This window comes from Buceros rhinoceros, unplaced genomic scaffold (assembly GCF_000710305.1).
Source record: "Buceros rhinoceros silvestris isolate BGI_N320 unplaced genomic scaffold, ASM71030v1 scaffold12734, whole genome shotgun sequence".
In the NCBI taxonomy this organism is placed as follows: Eukaryota; Metazoa; Chordata; class Aves; order Bucerotiformes; family Bucerotidae; genus Buceros; species Buceros rhinoceros.
The window spans coordinates 17,551-43,335 of record NW_010408853.1 but is presented as its reverse complement, the minus strand read 5'-3'; the positions used below and the strand labels follow the sequence as shown (position 1 = coordinate 43,335).

At 35.9% G+C, this 25,785-nt stretch overlaps 1 protein-coding gene across 1 annotated transcript in view; it reads right to left on the bottom strand.

Annotated features, from left to right (window-relative positions):
- Positions 1–567: 567 nt before the first annotated feature.
- The window catches only part of TMPRSS15 (transmembrane protease, serine 15), a gene marked incomplete at both ends in the record, with an annotated part of 41,804 nt that continues 16,586 nt past the window's right edge, over positions 568–25,785 (bottom strand). The window contains 11 exons of the mRNA XM_010135020.1: positions 568–663; positions 6,828–6,960; positions 9,500–9,610; positions 11,773–11,904; positions 12,378–12,503; positions 13,772–13,861; positions 18,197–18,338; positions 19,500–19,650; positions 20,208–20,310; positions 22,636–22,785; positions 23,864–24,001. Of these exons, the coding sequence (XP_010133322.1) occupies positions 568–663; positions 6,828–6,960; positions 9,500–9,610; positions 11,773–11,904; positions 12,378–12,503; positions 13,772–13,861; positions 18,197–18,338; positions 19,500–19,650; positions 20,208–20,310; positions 22,636–22,785; positions 23,864–24,001 (1,372 nt within the window). The remainder of the gene's footprint in view (positions 664–6,827; positions 6,961–9,499; positions 9,611–11,772; positions 11,905–12,377; positions 12,504–13,771; positions 13,862–18,196; positions 18,339–19,499; positions 19,651–20,207; positions 20,311–22,635; positions 22,786–23,863; positions 24,002–25,785) is intronic.

Genomic DNA, 25,785 nt, shown 5'->3' with positions numbered 1-25,785 from the left:
TCTGTGAATTTAGCAATCCACGCTTAGTCCTAAATCTGTATCAATAAAGTCAATGAATTATGGTGTGACTCACCATATTTTAAGAGATGCCATGGTGGATTGCAATTTGGAGTGATTATTTTTCTCTGTTGATTATAGAGAGAACCTAGTGTGATATCTACTGTATAACCATGGGTGAATGCCACTCCGTTTTACTTCTTCTAATATATTATTTATTACTAATTTAGAGATTTTTAGATAAGAAAATCCAAGTATTTATCATTTCCACAACATATATATAAAGACATCACTTAAGATTGTACTGGATGCTAGCTAAAAATGTAGCAAACATCTCTACTTTTAAATTTACAATAGATGGACAAGAACGGAAGGAGGAAGAGCGAGTTCCCAATGTTACACAGAGTTCAGTGGTAGACAGCGAATAAAACCTAGGAACGTTTATAGTCCAGACTTCATACCGAATTATGTTAACTTTCAGATAAACTTGAGCTGGAAATTACTGTAAAAGTGATCACCACTATACTTTAAGTTATCCTTTCAATGAGGAAGAAAACTTACTCTACCCACCTTTTTGTAACTATTAGGCTGTGGTTAGCGGCTTCGCTGATCTTGACAAATGGTCCATCTCCAGTAAATAATACAGTTGATGACATATTTGCATCCCTGGAAGGAAAAGACACATGCGTATTTTTAGATATTTATCCTGTCCCACCAGTGGAGGAATGTTTTGGAAATGATTATGCTGCTGGAATAAACTGTTGTGGGTTTTTTTGTTTGTTTGTTTGTTTGGGGTTTTTTTTGTGAAATAATGACTATCAGGAGATTTTTGAGGCTTGAAACTCATGGTTTAAAATGCAACTCACCTACTTTCACTCTTACATCTTATTCTAAGATTTCTAATGATACAATAATATTGAAAGAAACAGAAAATAATTATTTTAATATCAGTAAATTACCTATTTCTGCATTTCTTTACCACAATGAAGGGTTTACAGTACTATTTCTTAAATATATAGAGTTAAAACTTAATATGCAAAATGGAACAGTAATAGCTGTACCTTCTAATATCACAGTTTTGCTTTTGTGAGGGAGAGTAATTACACTGATGCTGTACTTAGTTGCCTAGAGAAGAAGCAAAACTCTATTTTATATTATAAAGGAGCTAGTGGAATAAATGCTACCTCCCTTAGAAGTTCAGTTTCACCTTGTAGATCTGTTGAAATCAAAATACCTGTTTGTGGAATAAGTCAAGGATGTCATGTATGCTGTTGAACAAGATAGTTACTCTGAAGTGGGATGTATTCCTATTCCTTAACTAACTTTTTTTTTTTTACAACGATGTCCTTTTGAACACCAAGAATTCTGGCTACTATTGGTGAGGTACATTGTTTTGACATTTACAACCCATACCCACATTTACTTTATAGCCCATTCTGCATTAGGTAGTTTGCGATCCTGCATATGACGTGCTTGGAACATACACCCAGGAAGCATATTTGCTGTCTTTTGAGAAAGCGTGGGGAAAAAAGATAGCTATGGTCAGACTACAGAATTTTGGGGAGATGACAGCCTACTCCCATCTGACACTTCAGCCGTGCATATCTCAGGAGCAAGAATAGAACCATTTGTGCAGGTTTAATACACAGGGAGTGCCTGTGTGTCTAGGAAGTGCTATCTCTTGTGTTCAAGTGTGGTAAATCTCACTCTCCAGGGAAGTATGAAGTCTCGAATCTACCTGCAAATCTGTTGTATATGGAGAGTAAGACTAGGATAGAAGAAAATAGGTGTTCAATAGTTCTGCTGTGCCAGTAGGAAAGCTCTATGACCCACCCTACTGAGCAAGTCATTGCTGCAGTGTTCCTCCACCTGGAAATGACAAAACTCACATAATTCGGGGAGTGGGGTGTTAGGGAGAGTCTGTACACTCTAATCTAATGTACAGACTTTTTTTCAATATAAAACACTAGTATACTAATAGGTACTTTGCTCCAGAACCCTGACTTGACCTTGTAGATGGTTGGAGTAGTAGTGAAGAGCCAACCCAGTTAGGGAGAGTTAGACAGAATCAAATTCTACAATGAGGAACTTCACTGCGACCAGTCTAATCACTGAGCTACAATAAGTGCAAATATGTGAAAAATGTGCTAAGTTGTTTCTGGAGAAAGTCAGTGAGCAGGAGCTTTTACCAGTGTAAAAATGAACATGCTACCAGGAGAAGCTTTAAGTATGTACATTATGAAAATTACTGGCTTGCATTTTCCATGGCACATTATACCAGAAAACTTCAACTGAATGCGTGTGTGATTTACTGGATAACTGTTACAGAGCCTGTAATAGGGCAGACACCATACACCTTTCAAGTCAAAGCTTCCACCAACCTCATAATACTTGTGAAGATCCCTCAACTTGTCTCAGCATCTTGGTCTTTTGCAACAAAGTCTGAGCAAACGATTTCCCACTCTTCTGCCTCTTTTTTTTTGTTTTGTTTTGTTTTTAAATTCTGGAATTTCTGGATTACACTGTGGAACTTCTCTGAGCTTATCTGTAACCACAGGGGCTTTAATCTTCTTTGAAATAAAATCTGAGCCTTTTTTTTTTTTGACAAAACATTTGATAATTTCATTTGATTTCTCAGGGTGCTGAAGCACACACAACTGGAAACCTCTAAGCTTTGTGAGTGACCACAAAAGCAATCTGCTATTCTTGTAATTAATTTATAGGTAAATGATGAGGGTTAAGCATTCCCGTAAGTATAAGAAATAATACACTTTTTCTGGAGATATGAAGTTTAGAAACAGGAGTATAGATTATTGTGCAGGTCCATAAATGCAGTGCCACAGCTTTTAAATTTGTGTTAATGAAAACGGTCTTTTAGAAATCTCGCAGGTCATGACCAAAATGGCCTTTAAAAGGCTAACCTCGGTGTTAAGGAACCCTCATTCCATTCAACATGCTCTCTAGGCAAAACTTACAGAAAACTTAGAGAATAGTCTTAGAAGTTTCTTACACGCAGATGTAGAGAGATACCTGTGCAGTAAATTGCTCAGATATTACGTGTCCTCATGTATCTAAATACTCTATGGATCACTATGATTTGAGTCGCTAACTCTGTCTCACGTGTTCTCAGTAAGGAGTAGCAAATGTTGGGAAACAAGATGATGTGGTGCCACACTGAAAAAAATATTCAGAATAAGGACACAAGTGCAGTCTTTTGAAGAAAATGTGTTCACACATTTTGTAATTCATTGTTCAGATGTCAGACTGTGGGACATTTGCAGTTTGTTTATTTAGTGTTTGAGACACAGGGCAGTGTTTCTGTTTCATCTGCTGATTTTCTGACAGAAAAAGAAACGAAGAATAGGAGAAAATTACAATTAGCGAACACTTTCTTTGGCATAAAAAAGGTTTTTCATATGTGAATTCATACGAAAACCTGCTGTTTTCTAAATACGTGTGTGCACACAATTTTTAATATGAAAATTTGCAAATGACATAAAAGTAAGCCCTTGGTGCTTTCTGGATTTGAAATGAAGCTTCTTGAGCAATGGATTTAAGCCAAGCTTACTAGTGATGTCTGATCCTAAATGAAGTCGTGGACCTACAAATCCAAAAAAATAATTGAGACTTCTCTTGTGGCTTTCAGGTGACAGTGCACATTATTACTTGGTGACAGCTGCTGTGAAATTAAGTCTGTAACCAAATTATGAGGACTGTCCTAATTCTGGTCCTCCTGAAGACACCGAGAACAAGGTTCTTTCTTACATCCATCACATGGCTCTCATTTGCTCTGCAGCAAAGTGAGAACATGCTAATTTGTTCATTATCCTGATTTATCCATGAGAATAAATTTTTTTTTGCATAAATTTTATGTGATCGTTTCCACCCCGTTCAGGTCATGTGTTAGATTCTCAGCACACTGGAGAACCTGGCTCTGATAGTCAAAGACAGGATTTTCTGAGGTGTCTGAAGGAGCTAGGCATATAGCTACTGCTAACCATTCGTAAGTGGTGAGGATGAAAACTATTTGACCTGGACATCTCAAACAAGGCATTGTATTCCAATTTAACTCATTTCCTTCTGAAGAATTTTGCGGGTTCATGCAGGGTTGAGAGAAAGCCCTGGGCTCTCAGTCCTTGTTTCACTTCTGGGTATGGCAAAATTGCAAGCTCTACCGCTACTCCTGGGTACAATTCAATTAAGACCCATCTGGCTCTGGTCCCAGAGTAACATGCATGTTTCTCACCAGACCAGCAGAATGGAGCAAATCTCAATGTGTGGTTTTGTTGGTTCAAGGAAAAGCAATGCTAACAATACTCAGATTTTAACAGTGCTGTCAGATGCACACGGTTACAAGTGCAAGCTGAGCAAAGGATCTCGTTCAGGTTTCTCAACAGGATCAGTTTGTGCACCTTGCACTCCAGATTCATTAAGAATATTTGTAAGTGATTTGTCTTAGCTATACTTTGTAGATCAACACGTAGGCATCCCTCCAGATTTGCTCTGCTGTTTGGCACATACCACAAATGCGACAGTCACATATTTGAAAAATGAATGCAAAAGGATTCACACGTGATTTATTAGAATCTGTGTGGAACATTGCGCTTTCTAGCCCAGTACATAGATAATCAGGATATGTTACAGGACTCCTATAATTTCATTCTTTTTCATAAATTAAACAGTAAATGGGACTAGCAAATGTATAAGCAATTAACAGCAGAAATAAATTGTCCTAGATGAACCTTAGCCTCTTTCTCTAATAAAGCATGATTCTAGGTAATTATTCAGTAGAGAAGCATGAGCTACAGCCTTCTCAAGACCTGTTATCACAAACATCCATTTAGTAACAAATATGGTGCCACCTCTTAACAAATATGCTGCTACAGGGGGATTCGTGGAAGGCAGAAATAGCATGATGCTTACAGGAGTTTTATATATATGTATACATATGAAAATTTTATCCTATTTTTGTAGGATAAGTAACAGCAGTAGCACACAGGATGCAAAAATGTGATGCAATTTAAGTTTAAAAATACTTTTTCCTGACAATGGGCATATGTAATAAACTGAGAAATGGAATTAAAAAGAAGTAATAAGGAAACTTAATAGGAATTTTTTAGCAAGTGTATCTGACTAGTTTATAAGACAAACTGAAACATATTGCCACAGAATATTATGGAGACAAAAGCATAAGTATTTTTTAAAAGGTAATAGAAAGTTCTATGGTGAAGTTGCCACCAGCTGCCGCAAGAGAAGAGCTCCGAAGAGGAGATATAAGGGCTCCCTGAAACAATACCTCAGCCTTGGCCATATTGACCACCATCAGTGGTCCACCCTGGCCTCCAATTGGGAGATTTGGAGACACACCATACATAACGCTACTGCCTCCTTTGAGAGCACAAGTAGAATCAGTCTCGAGGAGAAAAGACAGCGCAGAAAGAACCGTGTCTCGACTGTACCACCCAAGGAGACCTTCCGCTGTGCTCTTTGCAACTGGACTTGTCTATCCCGCATTGGCCTTTTCAGCCATCAGCGCGCTTGCAGTAAGTGTGGGTAAAGCCCTTCCCAAATCTTCATCCACGAAGCCAAGCCGTGATGAATGAAAGAAAGTACTACAGAAGACAAAGTCCACTGAAGACTATCAAATACAAAAATGTAAATTAAGCCAATAGACCACGAAATTACCAGTGTCCAGAAGTTACAGAGGAAAAGAAGGTCTGAAGAGGGAGAAAGTATTGGTGGAAGAAGATTATTGGTCACTGTAAAGAACAAGGTATTTGGCTGGAAGAATATTTATTCATTGTTCCTATACACTTATATGCATGTGTAAATGAAATAACATACACAAATTACAACCAGGATTTGTGTATGCAGGCATCTGGTATTTATGTAAATGCAGTACCTGCCCAAAGGGTAAAACAGAAAAAAACAAACCAGTACACATTCATCCAATGATTAAAAGTATTTTCAAATAACAATTGGATATTTTTCTAAGTCCTCCTAACTCTCTGTTTTCTACAGTTAATTTATCAGATGGGCATTTGCAGGCACTCTACTTTGGTCAGAGACCAACATAATGAATTGCAAGCTTAGAAGTTAATTTCATTATTACTTGGATGAGTGACATTCCCTAAAAACCTCAGCACTGTAGGAAAGCTATTTATTATTCAGTGGACGACAGTGAAGTTGAACGCAGTGTAAGTAAGGCCAGAATTTAGGCCATAAATTTTGCCATAGATTGAAAGATACAGTAGTTCTTCACTCGACCCTCCCCGCCTTTTCCCTAGAAATTCTGCTGAACAGTGACTGAAGCCAAATCTGTATTTTCAGCCATATACTTCCCTCCTCCCTCTCCCCTTTACTATACCTGAGAAAAAATACAGTTTCTGCTCCTAACGGCTCAGGTCTGTTGATAGGTATGAAATGTACTGGGAGTGCAACAGCAGAGTACCCAAGAGATTATCTTGAATTTACTTAAAATGAACATTATTGTGATAGCAGAGCAGCCAAGGCTGCTGTTTGCTCCAGCTTTACTCTTGAGCCATCCTTATAAAAGTGAAGCCTTAAATGATGACGTAAGGTGATAAAAGACTAATACCTCCACATCAGTCTCCCAATGTTCTCCGGTATATATCCTCCTGCCTAATCTGCCATATTCACCAATCCTGAAATGAATGTCATCAAAACAGGGCGCACCAAATACTTCATTTGCCACAGAAAAATGCCGTTTCATTCATCCTTTTTTTGGATGGTAAAGACCCCAGTAAAATGATGAGGAAAACACCAAACCTGCGAAGAGCTTACAAGAACAATGAATATTTTTCACTCACCTTAACCCCAGCAGCTGACAAACACTGTCTGAAATCTGTTTATTCCAATCATCTGCACATGCCAGGTGCCACGTCTTCCCAATCCTGGCCTGTACCAGCCCTTCGGTACTTAGAGTACCATTAAGCAATCTCGCTGTAGACCAAAATGGACAGAAACATTTTAGATAAATAGTAAACCACCTTTCCCCTCACCCCAAGCACTTACAAATGTAATATAGACAGATTTATTATTGCCAACAAAGAACCACAACAACAAAAAAAGTTAAAATACATTAAAGAGGTAATAAATCTAGCATCTTCAGGATGTTGTGTTCCCACAGGAAGGAAATGTTATCTCCTTCTGTATTTCTGCCACAGGAGAGTTTCATACTCTGTATTTTGCAAATATTTCACAAATAAACAGTATGTTTTCCATCAACTCCTTTAACCAATGCTTTTTCTTAGCCAGTGTTATGTATTTTCCAGACACCGTGTGAAGTTTTAGCTACACAATGCTCACTAATACTGATTGGAAATAAGGTTAAAACCAGAGCTGACAGAAAAATTTCATTTTCTGTTTCCACTTGCTATGAGAATTTTCACTGTTTTCATTGCAGCTTTAGTTAAAACACACCCACACACAAATCATAAAAGCTCCCTGAAAACCAAACTTGCTGTCAAAACTTTTCCCAAACCAAAATATTCAAAGCAAAAATTCAGAAACACATCAAGTATTTGGTGAAAAATCTTATGCATAAGGAAATTATGACTAAGGAAATTGGACCATAAGGTTTAAGGTCAACAGAATGCCATGTATGTCTCAGGAGCTACAGCTGCATTTCAGATAGATGACAGTTATTGCCAGCATGAAGGAGGGAAAAACATACAAAAAAAAAAAAGGAAAAAAAGAAAAGATTTTTAGGAAAGCCTCTGAAACCCGGAGTGCATGAATGAAAGAAGTGATGTACAGTTAGGAATTACTGGTAAACCTCAGGCATAAGAAATTTTTGAGCCATCTTGAAAAATCTCAAAATTGTTTGCACTGCGAGATTTCTCCAAATTACTTTTGATACATCTCCTCTATTGAATTATAATTCCTTTTCCTTTCTCCTCATTAGATCTGTGCTTTTCTGCAAACACATTGTTGGTAAGGAATAAAAGACTCATTAGGCACTCAACAACTGCTTAATTCAAATGTCAATATTTTAGAATTCTGCAAAAGAAGAGGTGTTTGTGCCTTTACAGTCCTGGAGAAGTTTCAGAAGTTGGAATATTTGAAAATTATGATTTCAAATTCCCACTTCTCATAAATTGAAGTTGGTTTCAGGAAAATGCACAAGTCTTTTGGACACTGAAAAAACTCAATTTGAGGATGTCTAATTGAATTTTCTTTTTATTTTAAGGCTTAGTTTGATTCACCCAATGTTTGGTTTAAATGGGTTTTTGGAAACAATACTCCCAATCCTTTCATGTGAGGTAATGAGTTATGAAATCTCAGGATTCGTAGGAAATCTATGGCAAAATAAATCTTCGAGAAATGTAAATCATGTTAATGTAGTGATGGTTACTTTGTTCACATCTTCTTTAGCAATGACTGGAAAAACCCGTTGAAGACCTCTCTGCTTACGAAGCTGAAGTGAATTTTATTCTGTGCATTTTAAAGGAAGAATGTGTTTGCAACAAAATAGCTAATTGCACTACTGCAGAGTGAATCCATGCTTTCAGATATATATGTATACATATGTATGTATACATATATTTTTATGCATGTAGATGTGTATATATGTATCTATATATATGCATGTAAAAGATGTTGAAATCTATGAGAACGGTTGGCACACATCCGAAGACATCTCTAGCAGTTCTGTTTAAAACAAAGGAAGACAATGAGCTTACAAGCCCACTTTTTATCTCTTCTATTAGTGGTCAATAATAGATTGTCAGACCAACACTTTGTCAGAAAAAGCAATTTAATTTCTGTGCTAGGCTAAACATTATTTTAACATCAGTTTTACATTTAAATTATTGTTTAGGGAATGCTATTTCCCTGTTACATGAAATGAAGCCATATACCGTACCCTTACATTTTGAAAGAACCATTTTACCGGAGGACTAAGTAATCGAAGCTATTGATCTCCTTGTTGTAGGAACATGCACATCTGCTATGAGCAATGCATGCTGCTTTCGGGGCTGTGCCGTCCCTTCAGCCGATGGCAGTGCCTCCACAAGATGGAGTCCAGGCAGGCTGGAGGATGCCATATGCTGCAGTTTGGCTTCACACCCACAAGATTATCTGAGAATTTCCATCAAGATGACTCTTATTCTCTACACTGCAGAATTTATACTGCTACGAAATTCAAATTAATTACAGCAAAAAGTCCTAGAATTTAGAAATACAAAATGGATAAGAAGGAAAGCATGTAATGAGTTTTCATTTAATTTTGAGGCCACAGTTTTAAGCACAGATGAACTTCGTACTTTTTCAAGATCTTCACCGGCTTACATATGCTATCTCAGAAAAGTTAGAATGTTTTCTTAGCTCTGACAAACTCCATCAGATACTGCTGTGTAAATTGGCATGGTCTGCATACAGCTGCAGTAGTTTACACTAGCTGAGGTTTTGTGGCTGTTTTCTTAGGTAATTCCTACCAAACATATAAGCATTTCTTCTCTTTGTATGAAGGAATCCTTACTGCACTTTGCTTCATCAGAGCCATCTTCGCACTGAGGTAGGTTGTCACAAAGGTTATGCAATGGTATACACTCCCCACTACCACACTGATGCTCATCAATTGCACAAATTCCTGAAGGAAAACAGGAAAGGAAAATTAATATGTAATTCTGAGGAAGGTTGATGTTCACTGGAGATCATATGGTTCACCTGAAAGATAGATAGTGCACAGAATCTGCAAATTCCTTTTCTTTCCTTTCCTATCAATCTGTTCTTCACAATAAAGATTATTTTCAGATAAATAGAAGGTAATTAAGAATAAAATCTATCATATTATACCTTGTAGTTTCTGCTATTGTTAGCATTGCCCAGTTACTACTATTCTGTTACACGTAATTAACTTTGGAGGGACGAAAAAGGTCAAATACAGATCAAATCCTGTCAGAAGTGACTGATTTCGAGTTTCAGATGTTCAGCACTTTCACAAAAGTTTAGAGACCTTAAATTATGTCAAGTCAAACATTCAAATAAAGAGGCACTGCACAACAATGGTCTCCTTTCGAAACCTGTCTGGGAGGAAAGATGGAACAGACAAAAGTAACAGAAATTAATGAGGAAAGCATTCACAAAAGTAGGATTAAGCTACTTCAGTATCAGTCAAGTAACAAAACCAGATCAGATGGAGTGTAAAGAGAAAGCTGTAATTCTTTCTATGGTCAAAATATATTTTTAATGGCACCATTCTATTTTAAAGAAAATATACAGTCATAAGCCTAAATTCTATTGAAAAAATTGTTTACTTTCTTCATTTTACCTTCCTGGACTCACTGACCAAAACATTTCATTATCTAGAAGTCTTATTTAAGGCAAGATAATTGCTTTCCTTCTGAGTTTTTAATATTCAAATTAAGATTCTTTTTCAAAAACTCAATATTTAGTGGAAAAATAAAATAGAAAGAAAAATCTTCTTTTCTTGTAAAATTAATTTATTTACTGACAATCATTTTATCCTTGGGCCTGCATGCTAATGATATTAGACCCTGTCTTTTTGCTGCAAATATCGTGAACAAGCGTAATTCTTTTGGAAATGGAACATTTTTAATATATTTAACCAGAACTGGCAATGGCCACTTTGAGAACTCTGCCTTGATAAGCTTGATTTTTATTTTACAGCAAATACGGGCAAATCAAAGATGCTGAACTAGCTGACAAAATGACATAGTGTTGTTGGAATGTGATAAAGAAGGCAGAAAAAGAATCAGCAAAATGGTCATATGTCCATATAAACTTACCTCTCAGTCTTGCATGATGGGGCTAAATGGAGTTGATTTTACAAAGGTAAATCAAGGTTTAAGATATTTTTTTAAGATTAAGAACATTATTATTACTGTTAATCTGTAAAAAAGCTGCAGCTAGCTAAACACGCTGGGAAGCACTGGTCTTTTACGATAGCTAAAGTAAAGTAAGATAAATGAATGGTACTTTGCAGGTCTCTGAATACATACTCCTTTTTCTTTCTCTCTTTTCTGTGTCAGACGTCTGCAAAAGTAATACGAAGTCTCTAAGTAATTCTGCCAAGAATTGGCCTAGAGTTAGTGCAACTATTTGTCCTGGTAAGCATATTGCTGTTCCATGTACTTTAGTATTTGGCTCCATTTTGCATGATTTGGAGAGCTGATTGCTGAATTACTTGTATGAGTGCCAAGTCTAATTGCACACCAACGAAACCAGCAGTCTGTCAGAAGAGGTCTGGCTGGGACCAGAAAGAGTGCTGTCCAAGTATTTAAAAGACTAACTCTTCCCATATCTTTCACATGCTAAGGACCAAATTTTTAAAAATGCAAGAAGGACCATATTGCAAACATTAATCGGAATCACCATATACAATATTCTCTTCCAGCGCATGTGATTGATGATAAATATTTTACAAATGCATTTAAACACGCATTAACAACACTCTCAAATGATGTTCTTTTCTGGGGCTTGTATAGAGAATAGTTTGTATTTGCCCTCTTAATATTTGAATAGATTATGGTGAGAATACTAAGCCGATTTTTCACATAACATTACACAGAGTTCCAGGTGATACAGTCATAGGTCCAATTACACTAAAGCAACAAAACCATCACTTTTCATGCTAGAAAATGTAAAGTACAGATGGGTAACTGTTAGACTTTTTATCTTTTTCATATTTCTGTTGATCAAAGGCTAATAATCACCTTCCACTCTCCTCTTTGTCTCAAATGTATTTGACCACTGGTATAACCTCTGAAATACAAGGGTTCATATGCTTACCTAGACAGTAGCCCGTAGTAAAGTTCGCAAGAAATCCCTTCTTTGTTTCAGACTTGTCTGTACGTAGGATCACTGTCATCTGGTTTGTTGTAGAGAAGACATTTGGCAGTGGATCTTGTCCTGTATAGACAGCTATTCTCCAGGAGAACATGAATACATTTAAGCTATTTTGTTCTCATGTATTTCAAAATGTTTTGGGTTAAAAAGGAAATGCTGCTACCACGTGAACAGAGTTATTTCCCCAAACCTAGCTGCTATCAGACTACAATGATCAAAGCTCAACCCCAAATTCGACATGTCAGTATAGAAAAATAAGGTTGAACTAAGAGATTATGCTTCTGTCTGCCCACATACATGAGCAGTCTTATTTATTGAGAAGTTAATTTTGTTTGGATTGTGTAGAAAGCTGAGTGTCTGCAAATGTTTGGGAAATGTGACATCACATACAGGATGCTTTCTCAAGTTTTCTTCCCAATTTCTGAGACCCCAAAATGTGAAGAAATGTAGAATGAAATTAGACCGAAATAATTTCCTTTATATTCTATCTATCAGTTTGCTTCACCTGCCTGATCACATTCATTTTAGTACCCAATGCCGTTACTTGCCCAAAAGTAAGGAATTCGGTCCTCTGCCATCTCTGACTTCAACTACATCAAAAATATTTTCCAGATCAAAAACCTGGAAATGAAGTTGAATGTTTTTTCCCTCTTCAGCATTTAAGTACCACACACCTAGAAAATAATGCACAGAAAAAAATCACCTTTTCAGTTGTTACATTTACTGCATCATTTTCATGTTGAAGGATTTGGGGGAAAAAGGTTCTCTGCTAAACTATTAAGAATCACCCAAGAGACTTAGAAGTCTAAATCTATCTTTAAAAGCAACTCATGCTGTTAAGATCCAAAATTCAATTGACTCTCATTCTCTAAAACACTTTTGGAAACTGGATTTAGGCTCCTAAGACATAAACATATGCAATTTTTACCATTCTTTAGAACTGAGTTTCCCTAATATGGCAAATCTAATTATTTTGTAACTGCAAAAATATGACAAATTGCCTTGTCACTTAAGTCTTATCTGATAGTAAGATAATTTCTATAATCAGTCACTCGTCCTTTTGGAGAAGTATTTGCTTCTGGTTAGTCTATGTTTTACCATATTTAATCTATGTAAGTGTGGCTGCTATGGAAACCTTGTAAAGAAGGTTAAAAAACCCTCAGTTTTTTAATCTGTTCATGGAATGAAAAGTATTTTCTCATTAGTAGTAATCTCATTTGGGAACTTGTGAAATTAATTCCTGGAATTGAGAGCCATATCTCAAGTGGAACAGAAACACAAAATTGTAACTCTTTTGATTAGCATCCCAAAACAATTCTCCAGTTAAAGGTGAATTAATAAATAATTGAAATTTCATTAAGAATCAATGACAAAGTTCTTTCTTGCTTTATCTATCAACAGCACGTAGTGGACCACATTGAAACATTTTCATTTATGTCACCTGTAGCTTAATCGAAATTAAGTGACTTCAATAGAATAAGAATGGTTTTTTCACTATTATCTTAAGAAACATTCAATAAAGAGAGCATCCCTTGCAAAATGCACGTGCACATTCTTTGCTCACAGAAAACGTTAACTATTTAACAGAAAAGACTCTGATGTTAACCTGGCAAACACACTAAGGTGTAATGCTAAAATGGGGACTTTCAGCACCGTGTCTGCTGTTGCATTGACATAAAGGTATTTGACGTAACTGGCCTACCACATGGTAGTGGCCTGTCTAAACTCATTCCAAGGGATTATGCCTTTCTTCCTCACTTTTTATCAGCTAGTACTTGATTCCTCAGCTTCTGCTAAGTGCCATATGGATTACAATTTAAAGACCCACTGTATATGGCTTAGGAATTTTTGCTGGACTGCATCTGACTTGGTAAATCAGATTTGGTATCTCTACTTTTACACGGCTAAACTTTTCCTGAAGTCTTGGAGAAGAATGACTTACAAAAAGCTTGATTAGGGTAATTGTCTGGAAAGTTTTCAGAGCTGAATGTACTGTTTGGTTCCCAGAGTTCAATTGGGCCTCCACAGTCAGCTGAAAAAGAAAACGTTTCAGAAACGTAATTAAATTATTGCCTTACTTTTGCATCTTGTTGTAACAAAGATAATTTGGAAAACATAATTTTATAAAGAGGGTATTCAAGCTAACTTAATCACTGTAAGGGTTCAGTTATGGTGCATTTGGGATAAAGCTTGAACAATATGTTATGAGAAGCCAACGCGCTGCTAAGGGCACAGATGAAACATAGTGTGAAAGAAATTCACTGTCCTTATTAGTTACAGTGTCTAAGTCAGACTTGCTGACACATTCAATCAATGCCGTAGCGTTATCTACACCTGTAATTCATATATTGCTGTTTGTGAAGTGCTAGTGCACAGGTGCAAAACTCTATTCATGATGGTGCTATGAGAATTCTTCCCCATGTAGTTAGAGGAAGGACAATGTCTGTCCTTCGTTTGGTGATTATTGGTCTGCAAGCTGAGCACATGACAGAAAATATGAGGAATGTGATACGGTCAATTGCATAATTTACTAGTACCTTAATATAAAAGCTCAAAAATGTCAAAGAGAGAGAAGAAAGCCTCAAATATAACATGTTTATGCACTAAACTTGTATGTTTTGCTTATTATCTGATTGATCTTCTTGCGGCATAAGCTTTATACTCAGCTATAAAGCCCATTTTGTCATCTAGCTAATAAAATTTATAGCAAAAAACCCCCCACCTTATACTGTTATTTTGATTTCATCAGGACCTTGAAAAACTTGTGAATGGTTAAAGTAGCCATTTGCTTTTTTTGCATTTCCATGAAACAACTGCTTCAATAAGAAAGATCTTTGTCATAAACATGTATATGCACTTATACATAAAAATTAACAGTGAACATATACACACATACATGCACTCACACACATACACATAGCTGTCTGTACTTTATATAATCACTACTCTCTTTTGAGAATGGTTTACATCCGAAATATGTCAACTTCGTATTCCAAAACTTTACTTCCTATTAAGAAAAAATATTTATTTTCAGCTGTACCACCAGAATGAACTTTGGTGTTTTCTCTCTTCCATTGTTCAAAATTACTTTATTAAAAAATAACAGCGCTCCTCCACCTGCTTCAGGAAATAGAATAAGGAAGAAATCTACCTTTTTTATTTTGTTTTGTTATTTTATTCTTTGAATATTCTTTCTCCACTGGGAGAAAGCTTCGGTAAATACAAGAAACATTTGAACTTTCTCACAGCAGCCATCTTATAGAACTTTCTATTTCACCAAATTACTCCTGGCAAGAAAAGCCAAACTCTCTGAAAGGACAAGGAACTGTTAACTGCCACACACTGAGTAAAAATTATATTATGTTCCAGCTGCATGGCTCACAAGAGGACTACTTTCTGTAAATACATTAACAACAAACAAAGATTACATCGGCTTTCTTTTTTTCCACATGGAACATTACTGCATGTACAAACAGACACAGAATTATTGTAAAGCTGCGTGAAGAATATATGATCCTTAGCAGCTCCATCCGATGATATGAGCAGAGCAGAACCAACTTTCTTAATAGCAGGACAGATGCAACTTATGATGAAATCTGATCTGGTGTTGACTACATGTAAGGCACATTAGTACTGACCTTCTTTCCCTTGCATGGAAAAATGATAGAAATAACTAATTTTACGCATGTCTGCAAAAAGCGTTTTAAAAATTTCCAGTGATCTTTAAGCATTAATTTATATGGAGGTATTTGTATAGCTGTCACTTGTTAGAGAACCAAATAATAATCAGCACCAATAATCTCAGTGCTTTTTATTGAGCATAAGACCATTTTATCAACACTAGAAAATGATATATGACCTATTTATAAAAAAATACCTCTGTGCTTTGGTGAAAACTTTAATTTATATTGACATACACATGTTAAGTGTGGAACCTACACTGTCATTTCCACACTGTTGTTTGTCTTAAAAGACAGGTTATAAATTAATATGAAGATGAAAGCAGTCTTTGTTTTAGATGAAAGTGTAAGCTGACAGTCTTGTGTAAAAGACAAAAGCAAATCCAGCTTCCCTATCCTTTTTTTCTTTTTTTTTTTGACTTTTCAATGAGATTTTGTGGCCCTGTGAATGATGCCAGTGCCTCTTACTGAAGCTCTAAGTCTAGCAAAAGAAATTGGCTCAGCTCAAATTCTTTCATCTCTTGTTTATAGACATGACATTTGTAGTGAAACCATTAGTGTTAGTCAGCTTGCACCACATCCATCAAAGTAATTTCACACTTCTTTGAAGATGACTGATAACATTCACTTTTTTCCAGCAGGTTACAGATAGCACATATGTAGCATGCCTCCGCAAAGTTACGCAGACAAGTTAGTTTTGCCCAAGCAACAGCTTAGAACCGTGCTTTTGTATCATATTGAAGGAGAGTATGGATCCTCTCTCTTTCATAAAGTATTGTTTGCCACGTGACCACTTCCTTTTTTTGAATATTAAAACTTTAGCACCATATTTTGGATAAACATCTATAGTTTGAATGACATTTCTTTGGTGTTTCGACAGCAGGACTCAGCTATTATTTAGCACAAGGTCATTCTACCACTCATCATTAGGCTGGTGCTAACTTCTGAGGTGTCTTGAACCACACCACTTCAAAGATCTCTGGAGGTGGCAGACAGCAGCACGTCTCCGTGGTATTACTTTAATGAAAACTGCAGTCAAATTCCAAAACTCACTTTGGTAAATTATGACAGAAATTGCTAGTGTTATTAAAATTTGATTTCGCTGATAGCGATATCCTGTTGAACCTTTACCTCCCTGTGTCTCAGGATGGAGCTCTAGAACTGTATTTTTCTCTTACATTTAGAAGGTTTGGGGTTTTTACCTGTTCTGATGCAGTAGATTTAGAGGTGATAGATTTGATAGAATGGCCATGTTAGTACACAGTTCTCCAACATCAATAAAAATGCAGAGTCTTTTTCTATTATTTTAATTTTAGACTATTTTTATTTACCATATGCTGCCAAGAGAGCAACTAGCTATGCTTTCTGAGTGACAGTAAATATAATAGGAAGCAGTCCTGGAACATAATCACTGTTTGTTTTAATGATTTCAAGCCATCCTTCAATAGGTCTTTTGTAGAAATCTCTCTCTCTTTTTTTTTTTTTCTCCAGAAGAGATCGTGCATCTTTCACAATAAATTACAAAGCCCTATTGGATATTTTAATTATTTTTTCCAAAGTCTCTGTTCATATTTGTACCAGTTTTTTGCTTTGAATGTGCATGGACTTCGTTAACATGATATACAATCTTTCTCCATTGTTTTATATACTTTTTCCATATTTATAAAGGTGGCTACAGGTATTTTTTCATATTTTTCTCAGTGAGGTTCCTCTAACTAGCTCTGTGAAACTGCAATATTTGAGGAAGCTAAAACCTCTGTGCATTCCTCTAAAAGACTCTACAATATGATGGGCCTGACTAGATCAAGCTGTTCAACCTGTCTGGAAAAGGTGAAATTGAAGAAATCCGGCTTAGGTTTTCACACATTCCATAATTTATACCAATACTGAAACCTCTCATTAGATCAGGGAGTGGAAAGTGTCCTTTGGTTGGTGGCTTTTTTGGTTTTTTGACTACTCACTTCCTTTGAAACCTGAAGAACTTCTAGCTGTCCTTCTTGTTGCCCTATTTAAATTCGTTTCAAAGCAAATATTGCTTTCTTTTTCTTTTGTAATGTAATCAGATAAAGTAAGAATAACAATATGGCCAAATGCATATTGAAAAGAACTCGTTCATTGTGAGCCTTGTTCCAGTGAACTCCTTCATTTTGGGAATTAGACACTTACATAGATCATACTCCATTTTTAAACTATTCTGCCACTACTAAATAAATGCCCCTAAATACGGGAGTTTTCAGTGTGCATATGTTCTCAGAGCTTGGTGATTTTTTACTGTTGAGACTGCTAATACCATTATTATGTGACTTTGCTCATTCTCTTATTTCCTGCTACATTTCAAATATAGAGGTTTTAATATTCCTCCTCTTTTCTCTTCTTTTCCCTTCAGTGGTTTCTGGGAAGCTTTACTAAAAAAAAAGCTTTTAGAAACAAATTCTGAATTCTTCAATTATCCTCCATTCTTCAAGTTTTGGAAGACACTGTACTGATAGCTTAAGCTGTGAATACACCAATTCTGTTGCTATCAGAGGAGTCATGGGCAGGGAACACGATCCCTGTGTTATCCTGAAAATAACTTTATAATGCTGAAGAGTGATTTTTGTCAAAATGAAGGTTGAAAATTCTGGATCATTTATACACAAATACAGTAATAGGAAATGCCAATCAACTGTAATTTAGTGTTTACTTACTTGGAACTGAAGGGGCAGTAGTAACAGTTGGAATCGCAGTTGGCTCTGCATAATTACTTTCATTACACTTTCCCTTTGTCAGGCCAATGTCATCCAAGGCAATATCACTGGGACCAAACCTTTTAAAGGCATCAAAAATTACCTGAAGTTCAGGAAAAAAACAAGAATTTTATAATTTAATGAAACATTTTTCAGTTTTCCATTCTGAATCATCTGTCTTCTTTCTTGAATGCTCTTATTTTCACTGAAATCTACACTTAAAGGAGAGTATCAGGGATGAGACAGAATACCTTGCGAAACAAAACAGCACTATGCAAACTCAATGGATCACCCTAAGGAATGCAGGAACTTCTTCATGTAAATGCTAAACATGATTTAAAACTATCCAATAACTTTATATATATAAATACACATAATTTTTGAAACACAAATTCTGTATCACTCATCTCATCATTCCAAACTTCTCCTTGTCTGATGGCTTATCTCCGTGAAAATTTAATCTCATTTGTTCGTTATTGTTTTTTATAATATCCACATATTTAAATTAATTCTGCTACTAAGGAATTTGTGCTGGTGAAATACAGCTAGGTGTAACACTCTTCCTGAGATCATAAACCACACATCTGCTGTATATCTGATGCAGCCAGGTCACAGACACATTTACTTCCTCAGATGGTAAATGCATCTTTCTGGCAGTGCTTTTGCATCAGCTGAAACTACTGTAGGCATCCCACATACCTGTAAAAAGAAATTATTTTCAACAGAGTTGCTAAAGGAATTGTCTAGTGTAAGTGACCCCCTTTTTTTTAACAGATAAGTCAGATCATTTGTTAACCATGTGGCACCAAACACGTTTCCCTCCAGAACACACTTTCAGTGAATTAAATAGTGACATTATTGCTTCAGAATCTGAAGTTATGTAATTTAAATTTTCTCGTGGCTAAGTGCTTCACATCACACTCACTGCTGAGTTTTTAAACTCCACATCAGATTTTGATAGGCTTTGAACACCCTTGTTTTGTGGAAAGCTCTTTCATGATAACACTGATTATCCCATGACAATGTTAAGGTTTTCTGTTTTCTATCATAACACTTCCTTAAATTCCAGAGTAGGGAAGAGGGGGATGACAATTCAAATTGTGACTCCAGTCGTCTGCAAGCTAACTTCTATTTGATGGCATGCATTAGTAAATAGTACTAGATATTGTCTTTGGAGCCGTGGATCATTTGGTCCATTTGGCAGAAAACTCTGGTATCAGTTTAGCTACAATACATGTTAAAAGGAACTAGCGGTTTATCAAACCTTAAAATCAGATGTTTCATTTAAAGTTACTTGTCCATAAATCCAGTTCTTTCCATAGTTTCCTTCTTTCTGGAAAACGATCTTTTCCAAATCATACTTGTTACTTATGCTAACTCTTAAACGGTAAACATTAGTACCATACATGAAATACCTAAATGGGGAAGAACAAAGTGAAATTTCGTGAAAAAATAACAAGCTTTTTATTTTATAAACAGTTTTATGGAATTAGGACTAGTTTGCAGTCAGCATGAAAATAAAATGGTTTGTATATTTAGATTAGACCTGAAAGCTTCACTTGGTAATTTGCTGTATTTTCTGCAGAGGCCCAGTTAAGCTTGATGACAAAAAAACCTAAACCCAAACCAAACCAAAACCAACAAAAACCCAACCAACCAACCAACCAAACAAACAAAAACCCAAATGAAACAAAAAATCAAAAAACCCAGCAACATTTCAGAGATTCTGTGTATCATTTCTGTATAGAAATGAATATTGGGTGAAGAGAGAAAAAGAAAATACATTAAAGCTAACTGCCAGAATCAAACCTATAAAGGAGTCAAAGTTTCAGGCCTGGACTGATCATGGAAATCCAAACCAAAGCAGGTTTGTATTACTGGCATATTGACTTGGATTAATATTATACATGAAAGAAAGCTATTTAGTTTTATTCTTGAACAAAGTATATGTTTAAGAATGATATAAGAATACCAAAAGCTTAGACACGATGAATCTGAAGAAACCAATGGCAGACTTAGAATCCGGACCCTCTCTTCTCCGAATCCCAGTCCTATAGGTGTTGAAATATAAAATCCTGCAAGATAATGAGTGCATTTTAGTCAGTGCAGAATTATTTTTTCTTTTAATGAGATTTTTTTACATTAAAAATAATGTAAATAAAATCAAGCACAGGCACTGTTGTGTGACTTGAAAGATTCCTGACTCAATAAATGTGAATAATTATCACAAGTTATATTCATCAGTAAATGACATATTAAAATGAGGTTTTAAAGTTTGTCGGACATTCCTCAGGACTAGACACAAAATCGGAAATTAGTTCTTTTGAAGCCAGTGGGTGATCTGCCTTTTATTTAGTGAAGGCAGTGATTTCTACATAGTTTATAAAAATGTTTTCCTGTTCGACATTGCTTGTGATTTTGCAGAAGAATTTCCTGACATTTTTATAATTTTTGTCCTCATAATAATGTGAAATACGGCTTGTGTGCTAAGGGAAGTGAGAGAATGACTACATGAATATTTTATAACAAGGTGAAGCACCGTAAACAAGAAAAATAGATTATTTGGGTGTACTGGGTTTTTAGCTTTTCCTGAGTTAATTCCTTGCAGCTGGGCATTTGGACTTTTTCTGTCATATGGAAAAATAAAGTGAAGCCTGGCCACAAAAGCATTGTAATTTGTCACAAGAAAAGCAAAAGTAGGCAGAGTTGGAAGTCTTAAAATAAAATTATTGCTTTATTGAAATCATGGCTGTAATCTTAGATTTAATTCTATCTATCTAATATATATATACACGCAAATATTGTATTCACGGAATCTAAAAGGAAATGTGAATATAATTACATAATTTACTTTATAGGTAGTATATTCTGCTATTTATACTTCTAGATTAGCTAGCTTTTTCATGTGGGAGATTAATGTACCTGAAAATTAGCCTGAAATCTGAATCGGGCCTTTCAGTTCCTGTGCTGACTTGGAAAGCATGCCTTAAAATATACGTGGTGTCTAGCTTTAAGAAAGTGGGTACAGCATTCCTTTTCAGAAAAGGTCTTCATACAGTCAAAGTGACAGTTCTCTGTTTCATCAGTTCCCTGAGTACTCAAAATGATTTGTTTTTCAATTCACTGTTTTTCAAGAGCAGCAAAACAAAATCTCTGTCTCACTGAATGTATACAACAGCTAGATACTAATGTGCAGCTCACATTTTCACTTCAAATACAGGTTGTAGATATTTGAATATACAATATAAGAGCATTGTTACATACAGAAACATTATACATGTCAGCTTAGATCTGGCACAGTGAAACAGAGAGCACCTAAAATAAACCAACATTTTCCAGACAGCTAGAAATCATTGTCAAGTGTTTTACTAAACAAATTTTTACTTTCTTTCATCTAATTTGTATTCTAGGAGTCAAGTGCGAAGATAAAATAGTGTTCTGAAGATTGTTTAGAAAATGTACATTTACTCAGAGAGGGGCAAATAATTTCTATCCAATAATGTGCTGAATAATATTTTTCTTTTCCTGGAAGTAACTTCTTCCAGAATAATTCACAATTTTCCAGTTATTTGTCACTGAATAAGTCTGTATAAGTCTTGCATAGAATATAGATAACAATTGCAAAATCCAAATATGTTAATTAGTTTTAGCTGGACTGACAAATCAGCTGAGAAAAAGATTGTTTGGTTTTCCTGTTGAAGCAGAAAAAACTTCTGGAGTCTAATTCTGGGATAATTATCCATGGCACACATTCAAAATCTGATTCCTATCAGTATTGTCTCTTTAAAATCCACATTTGAAATGCTTTCTCTTCCAATTAAGGTTTTTTTTTGCTAAAGCAGTTGCTGGAGTGTGAGTTTTGTGTGTGTTGAAAATTAGTGTTGTTTGTCAGGCGATACTAAAAAAGAATGAATATAGTTGCCCTGTGTACACTGCAGGTCAGCTTTACGTTAGATCAACACTATTCTGTGACAACCATGAGGATGTCAGCAGCAGATAGGAATGAAATAGATGTTATTGCCCTGAAGTGTAACTACAGTATACTTGGTTTTTTCTGTCCTTAAGGTAAACATGCAGTTATTTTACCTATAACTCTGTTGCATAATAGAAATTCCTTTCTCAGCTAAGGCACTTTGGCATATTAATGACATCGAAACTTTTCAATACCTTACACTTTATTCACTTTATATATTCCTTTATGTCTTCTTTTAGTTTTGGTATATTTCCAGAACATGGCAATCAGTACCATAAAATGTTTTGTTCGCTATTCTGACTAATTTTCATAGCAGAATAAAATTGCATCTCAACGATACTATTATGAAGAAACCGTTGTACAGTGGTATAGCTAAGCTAAACCAAGCTTTTTCATTAATCTGCAAGCAGCTTGCATTTGATTTTACCTGACATGTTGCCAAATGTATGATCAAAATCTGGACCACTCGTAGAGGGAAAGGTAGGACCCTGAACTCTCTCCCAGTCTGAATCATCATCTAAATCTTGTATCCAGTAACAAAAGCCATCTTCAAAAGTGCAATTGACTTTCTCATAATCTGTGAATAAAAAACTCTTGTAAGTAAAATGACAGAGATGTTAAGTATTTTCCCAGAATTACATATGAATGAGTGACAATCAAAGGAAATTTTAAAATATGCTTGAAAACTGGAGCCCATGGTGACCCAATTTCCTCTTCTATGCAATGCAACACGTTACACAAATAAATGTGTGATTTGTACTGGTTAGCAAAACACTCAGAAGTGCTGTGCTCCATGCACCAGGGATGTCCCTTTCCTTGTCATTCTCCTTTGCTCATTCCTTGCTCACACATAGTTGGTGCAATGTTCTCATCACTTTTCTTCCCATGATAGTTTGCTCAGTCTCTTCATGGTGCCTTGAAGTGCAGGTCAGCCCCCAGCAAGGGTTTCCACATGACTAGAGTTTGCTGACACTCTGGATGCTTCCTGCATCCCATCCCTTCCTAGTCACATCCCCTATTCATATCCCTCTCAAAATTTGGCAACTGAAGAAGCCTTCGCACGTCCAATCAAAATCTAAGTTTTTTGGTAACTACTAAAGAACACCAATGCATGAGTCATATTGCTGGATTTTGTGGTCAGCAGATTCACTGCATCTGGGCTTTTCCCAATGGCTATACACTGAGGCAGCTATTTTCCAGATAGTTTTTGGAATACTGCTTGTGACAAGAGACTTCAGCCTCTGAAGAAAATATAGCAATAACTTAGGACATCAGAAACTCTGGAAAGCAGGGTACTGTCAGGTGATCACAGACTAATGATTTGTGTCAGTGATTCAACAAGGTTCATTACTGAACAAACTGTCTGAGTGGAATCTGATGGACATACGGCCAGAGTTTTACTCTTATTTAAACAGATTAACTTCTTAAGGTGTCATGATACTGCTAGATACAGGCTTGTAAACCTGTGGATGGTCTTATTGAAATCAGTTATTTGATCTTTAAAATAGTATGAAATTTCTCAAAGTGGATGTAGGTAGTAGACTGAGTCAGAAAATACTGCTTCCTTTTTCATCTCCATTTTCTCAAATTTAAAATATAGTTTACCAAATTTATAGGATACCAAGCAAACGCACACACACAGAAAGAACACTTACCATTTAGTTCATTTGCATTAAATGTAGTGTAAGTTGCGTTAAAGCCACTGTAATTTTCAGAATAATCGGTTATAAACTCTGCTGTAGCCTCATGAGAAAAAATGTAAATTGTCTCAGGATTAGTCCCTGACAGAGAAGCTGAGAACAAATAGAGAATAATATAGTCAGAGAGAAAATGATCCCATGTGCATTGAAATCTCCAGTGCTGTCAGAAAAATACAGTGGATTATCTTTTTGAGTCTTAAAGAGTGCTTTCCCTCTTGAACTGTGATCCTGCCTTCAATAGCTGCAAAACTTCAAAGGCATTTAGCTGTTTGGCTGCCAGGTAAGTATTCTGCATACCCTGTCTCTCATAGCCATCAACATGGATGTCAGCTAGCGAAGAAACATCTCTTATGGGACACATATTCAACTATAATCTTCACATCCATGCTTATTTTGCTGTAAATTTTCTCAAAATGTACAGATGGACACACTGAAACTCTAGCATCACAGTATGGATTATGTATTTTTGTTTTATATACCTACTCTCACAGTTTAATAATCAGCACATACACATACAGATACTCAAAGACTAAGGAAACTGTGACATTACTTAGGAATTTAATTTTGTGATGTATGCATGAAGGCATATAGCACAGGACCAACTTCAAATTCTGAGAAGAGACTGAACAGAGTACTAGATAATCCCGTCTAGGCTCCCTTTTCCATGACAGCTTGGACCAGAGGATCTTTCACAGTCCCTTCCAGCCTGGGCAGTTCTATGATTCTGTTGTACAATGTATCTAAATTTTGACTTTAAATTCTAAATCAATTTAAATTCACCCATATAAATTCCATATGTGTGAAATAAAAGGAATATTTAACTCACAGAATTAAATAGTGGCTTGTCTATCGAAAGCCAATATGATGCCAGGCAAAACCAGTCAGACTAGTGACTGTATCCAGAGTAAAGAAAATTCTGAATTCTTTAATGTTCTGTGACTGTTTTTGCCTCTGCTCTTTTTCTTCTGAAGTCCTTGCCCAATTTTGCACAGAGAGACTTTGCTTGTCTGAGGAGGAGCTATTTACCTACTTGTAATACTATGTATTTGAAACAGTGCTAAAGCGTTAAGGAAAGACAATGGGCATAATCTTTCACGCTTTAAATTACATGTGAGCTGTTTTCCTTCCTCCTTCTCCAGTTCTTTTACTTTCTCAAGTGGAGAATGTTAATCTGTGAATGTCTTGTAGCCCTTTCCTCTACATTTGCTATTTCTAACACCTGGAAAGCTACCCCTCAAACTGCAAAGCTTTAGGCAGTCTGCTGAAGGACTGTCATTAACACTGTGTCTTCGTGGTATCTCTGGTCATCCCAACAGCAGTGTTTGAAACCATACAAATTAACGATTACTGCAGAGAATGTTATTGAAACAATCTCTCACATCTGAAGTGAAATTCCAAAGGAGGGTCTAATTCAGTGGTACTGAAAAGGTAGACTTTCTCCATTTTTTTATTTTATGAGTCTTTTACCATTTCTCATTCCATTCTCTCTCAGTTTTCAAAAATAAGGATAAATTATGTCTTTCTGACCGACATCTATATATTCATCTTCAAATACAGGTATTTGATGGAATTAGGTGAATAGACTGAGTCTTGTGAAAAATAGGCAAAATCTCGGTTTCCCAGAATAGAATACACAGAGAGATAAAATGTATCATCAATATTTCACGGTCTGAGGAAAGCAATGCCATGCTTATAATGAATTTCAGGGAGTTTCATAGCAATTCTCCCAAGTTTCAGTTTAGATGCTTTCATTTTATGTTACTGTGTGTGATGTTACAGGCTCTTCTGACAATGTATTTCCAATAAAACATAGACCCAACAAGACTCTGTCTCTGGTCAAATTATCAAGACTTTTCAAATAAGATCTTAACCCCCCC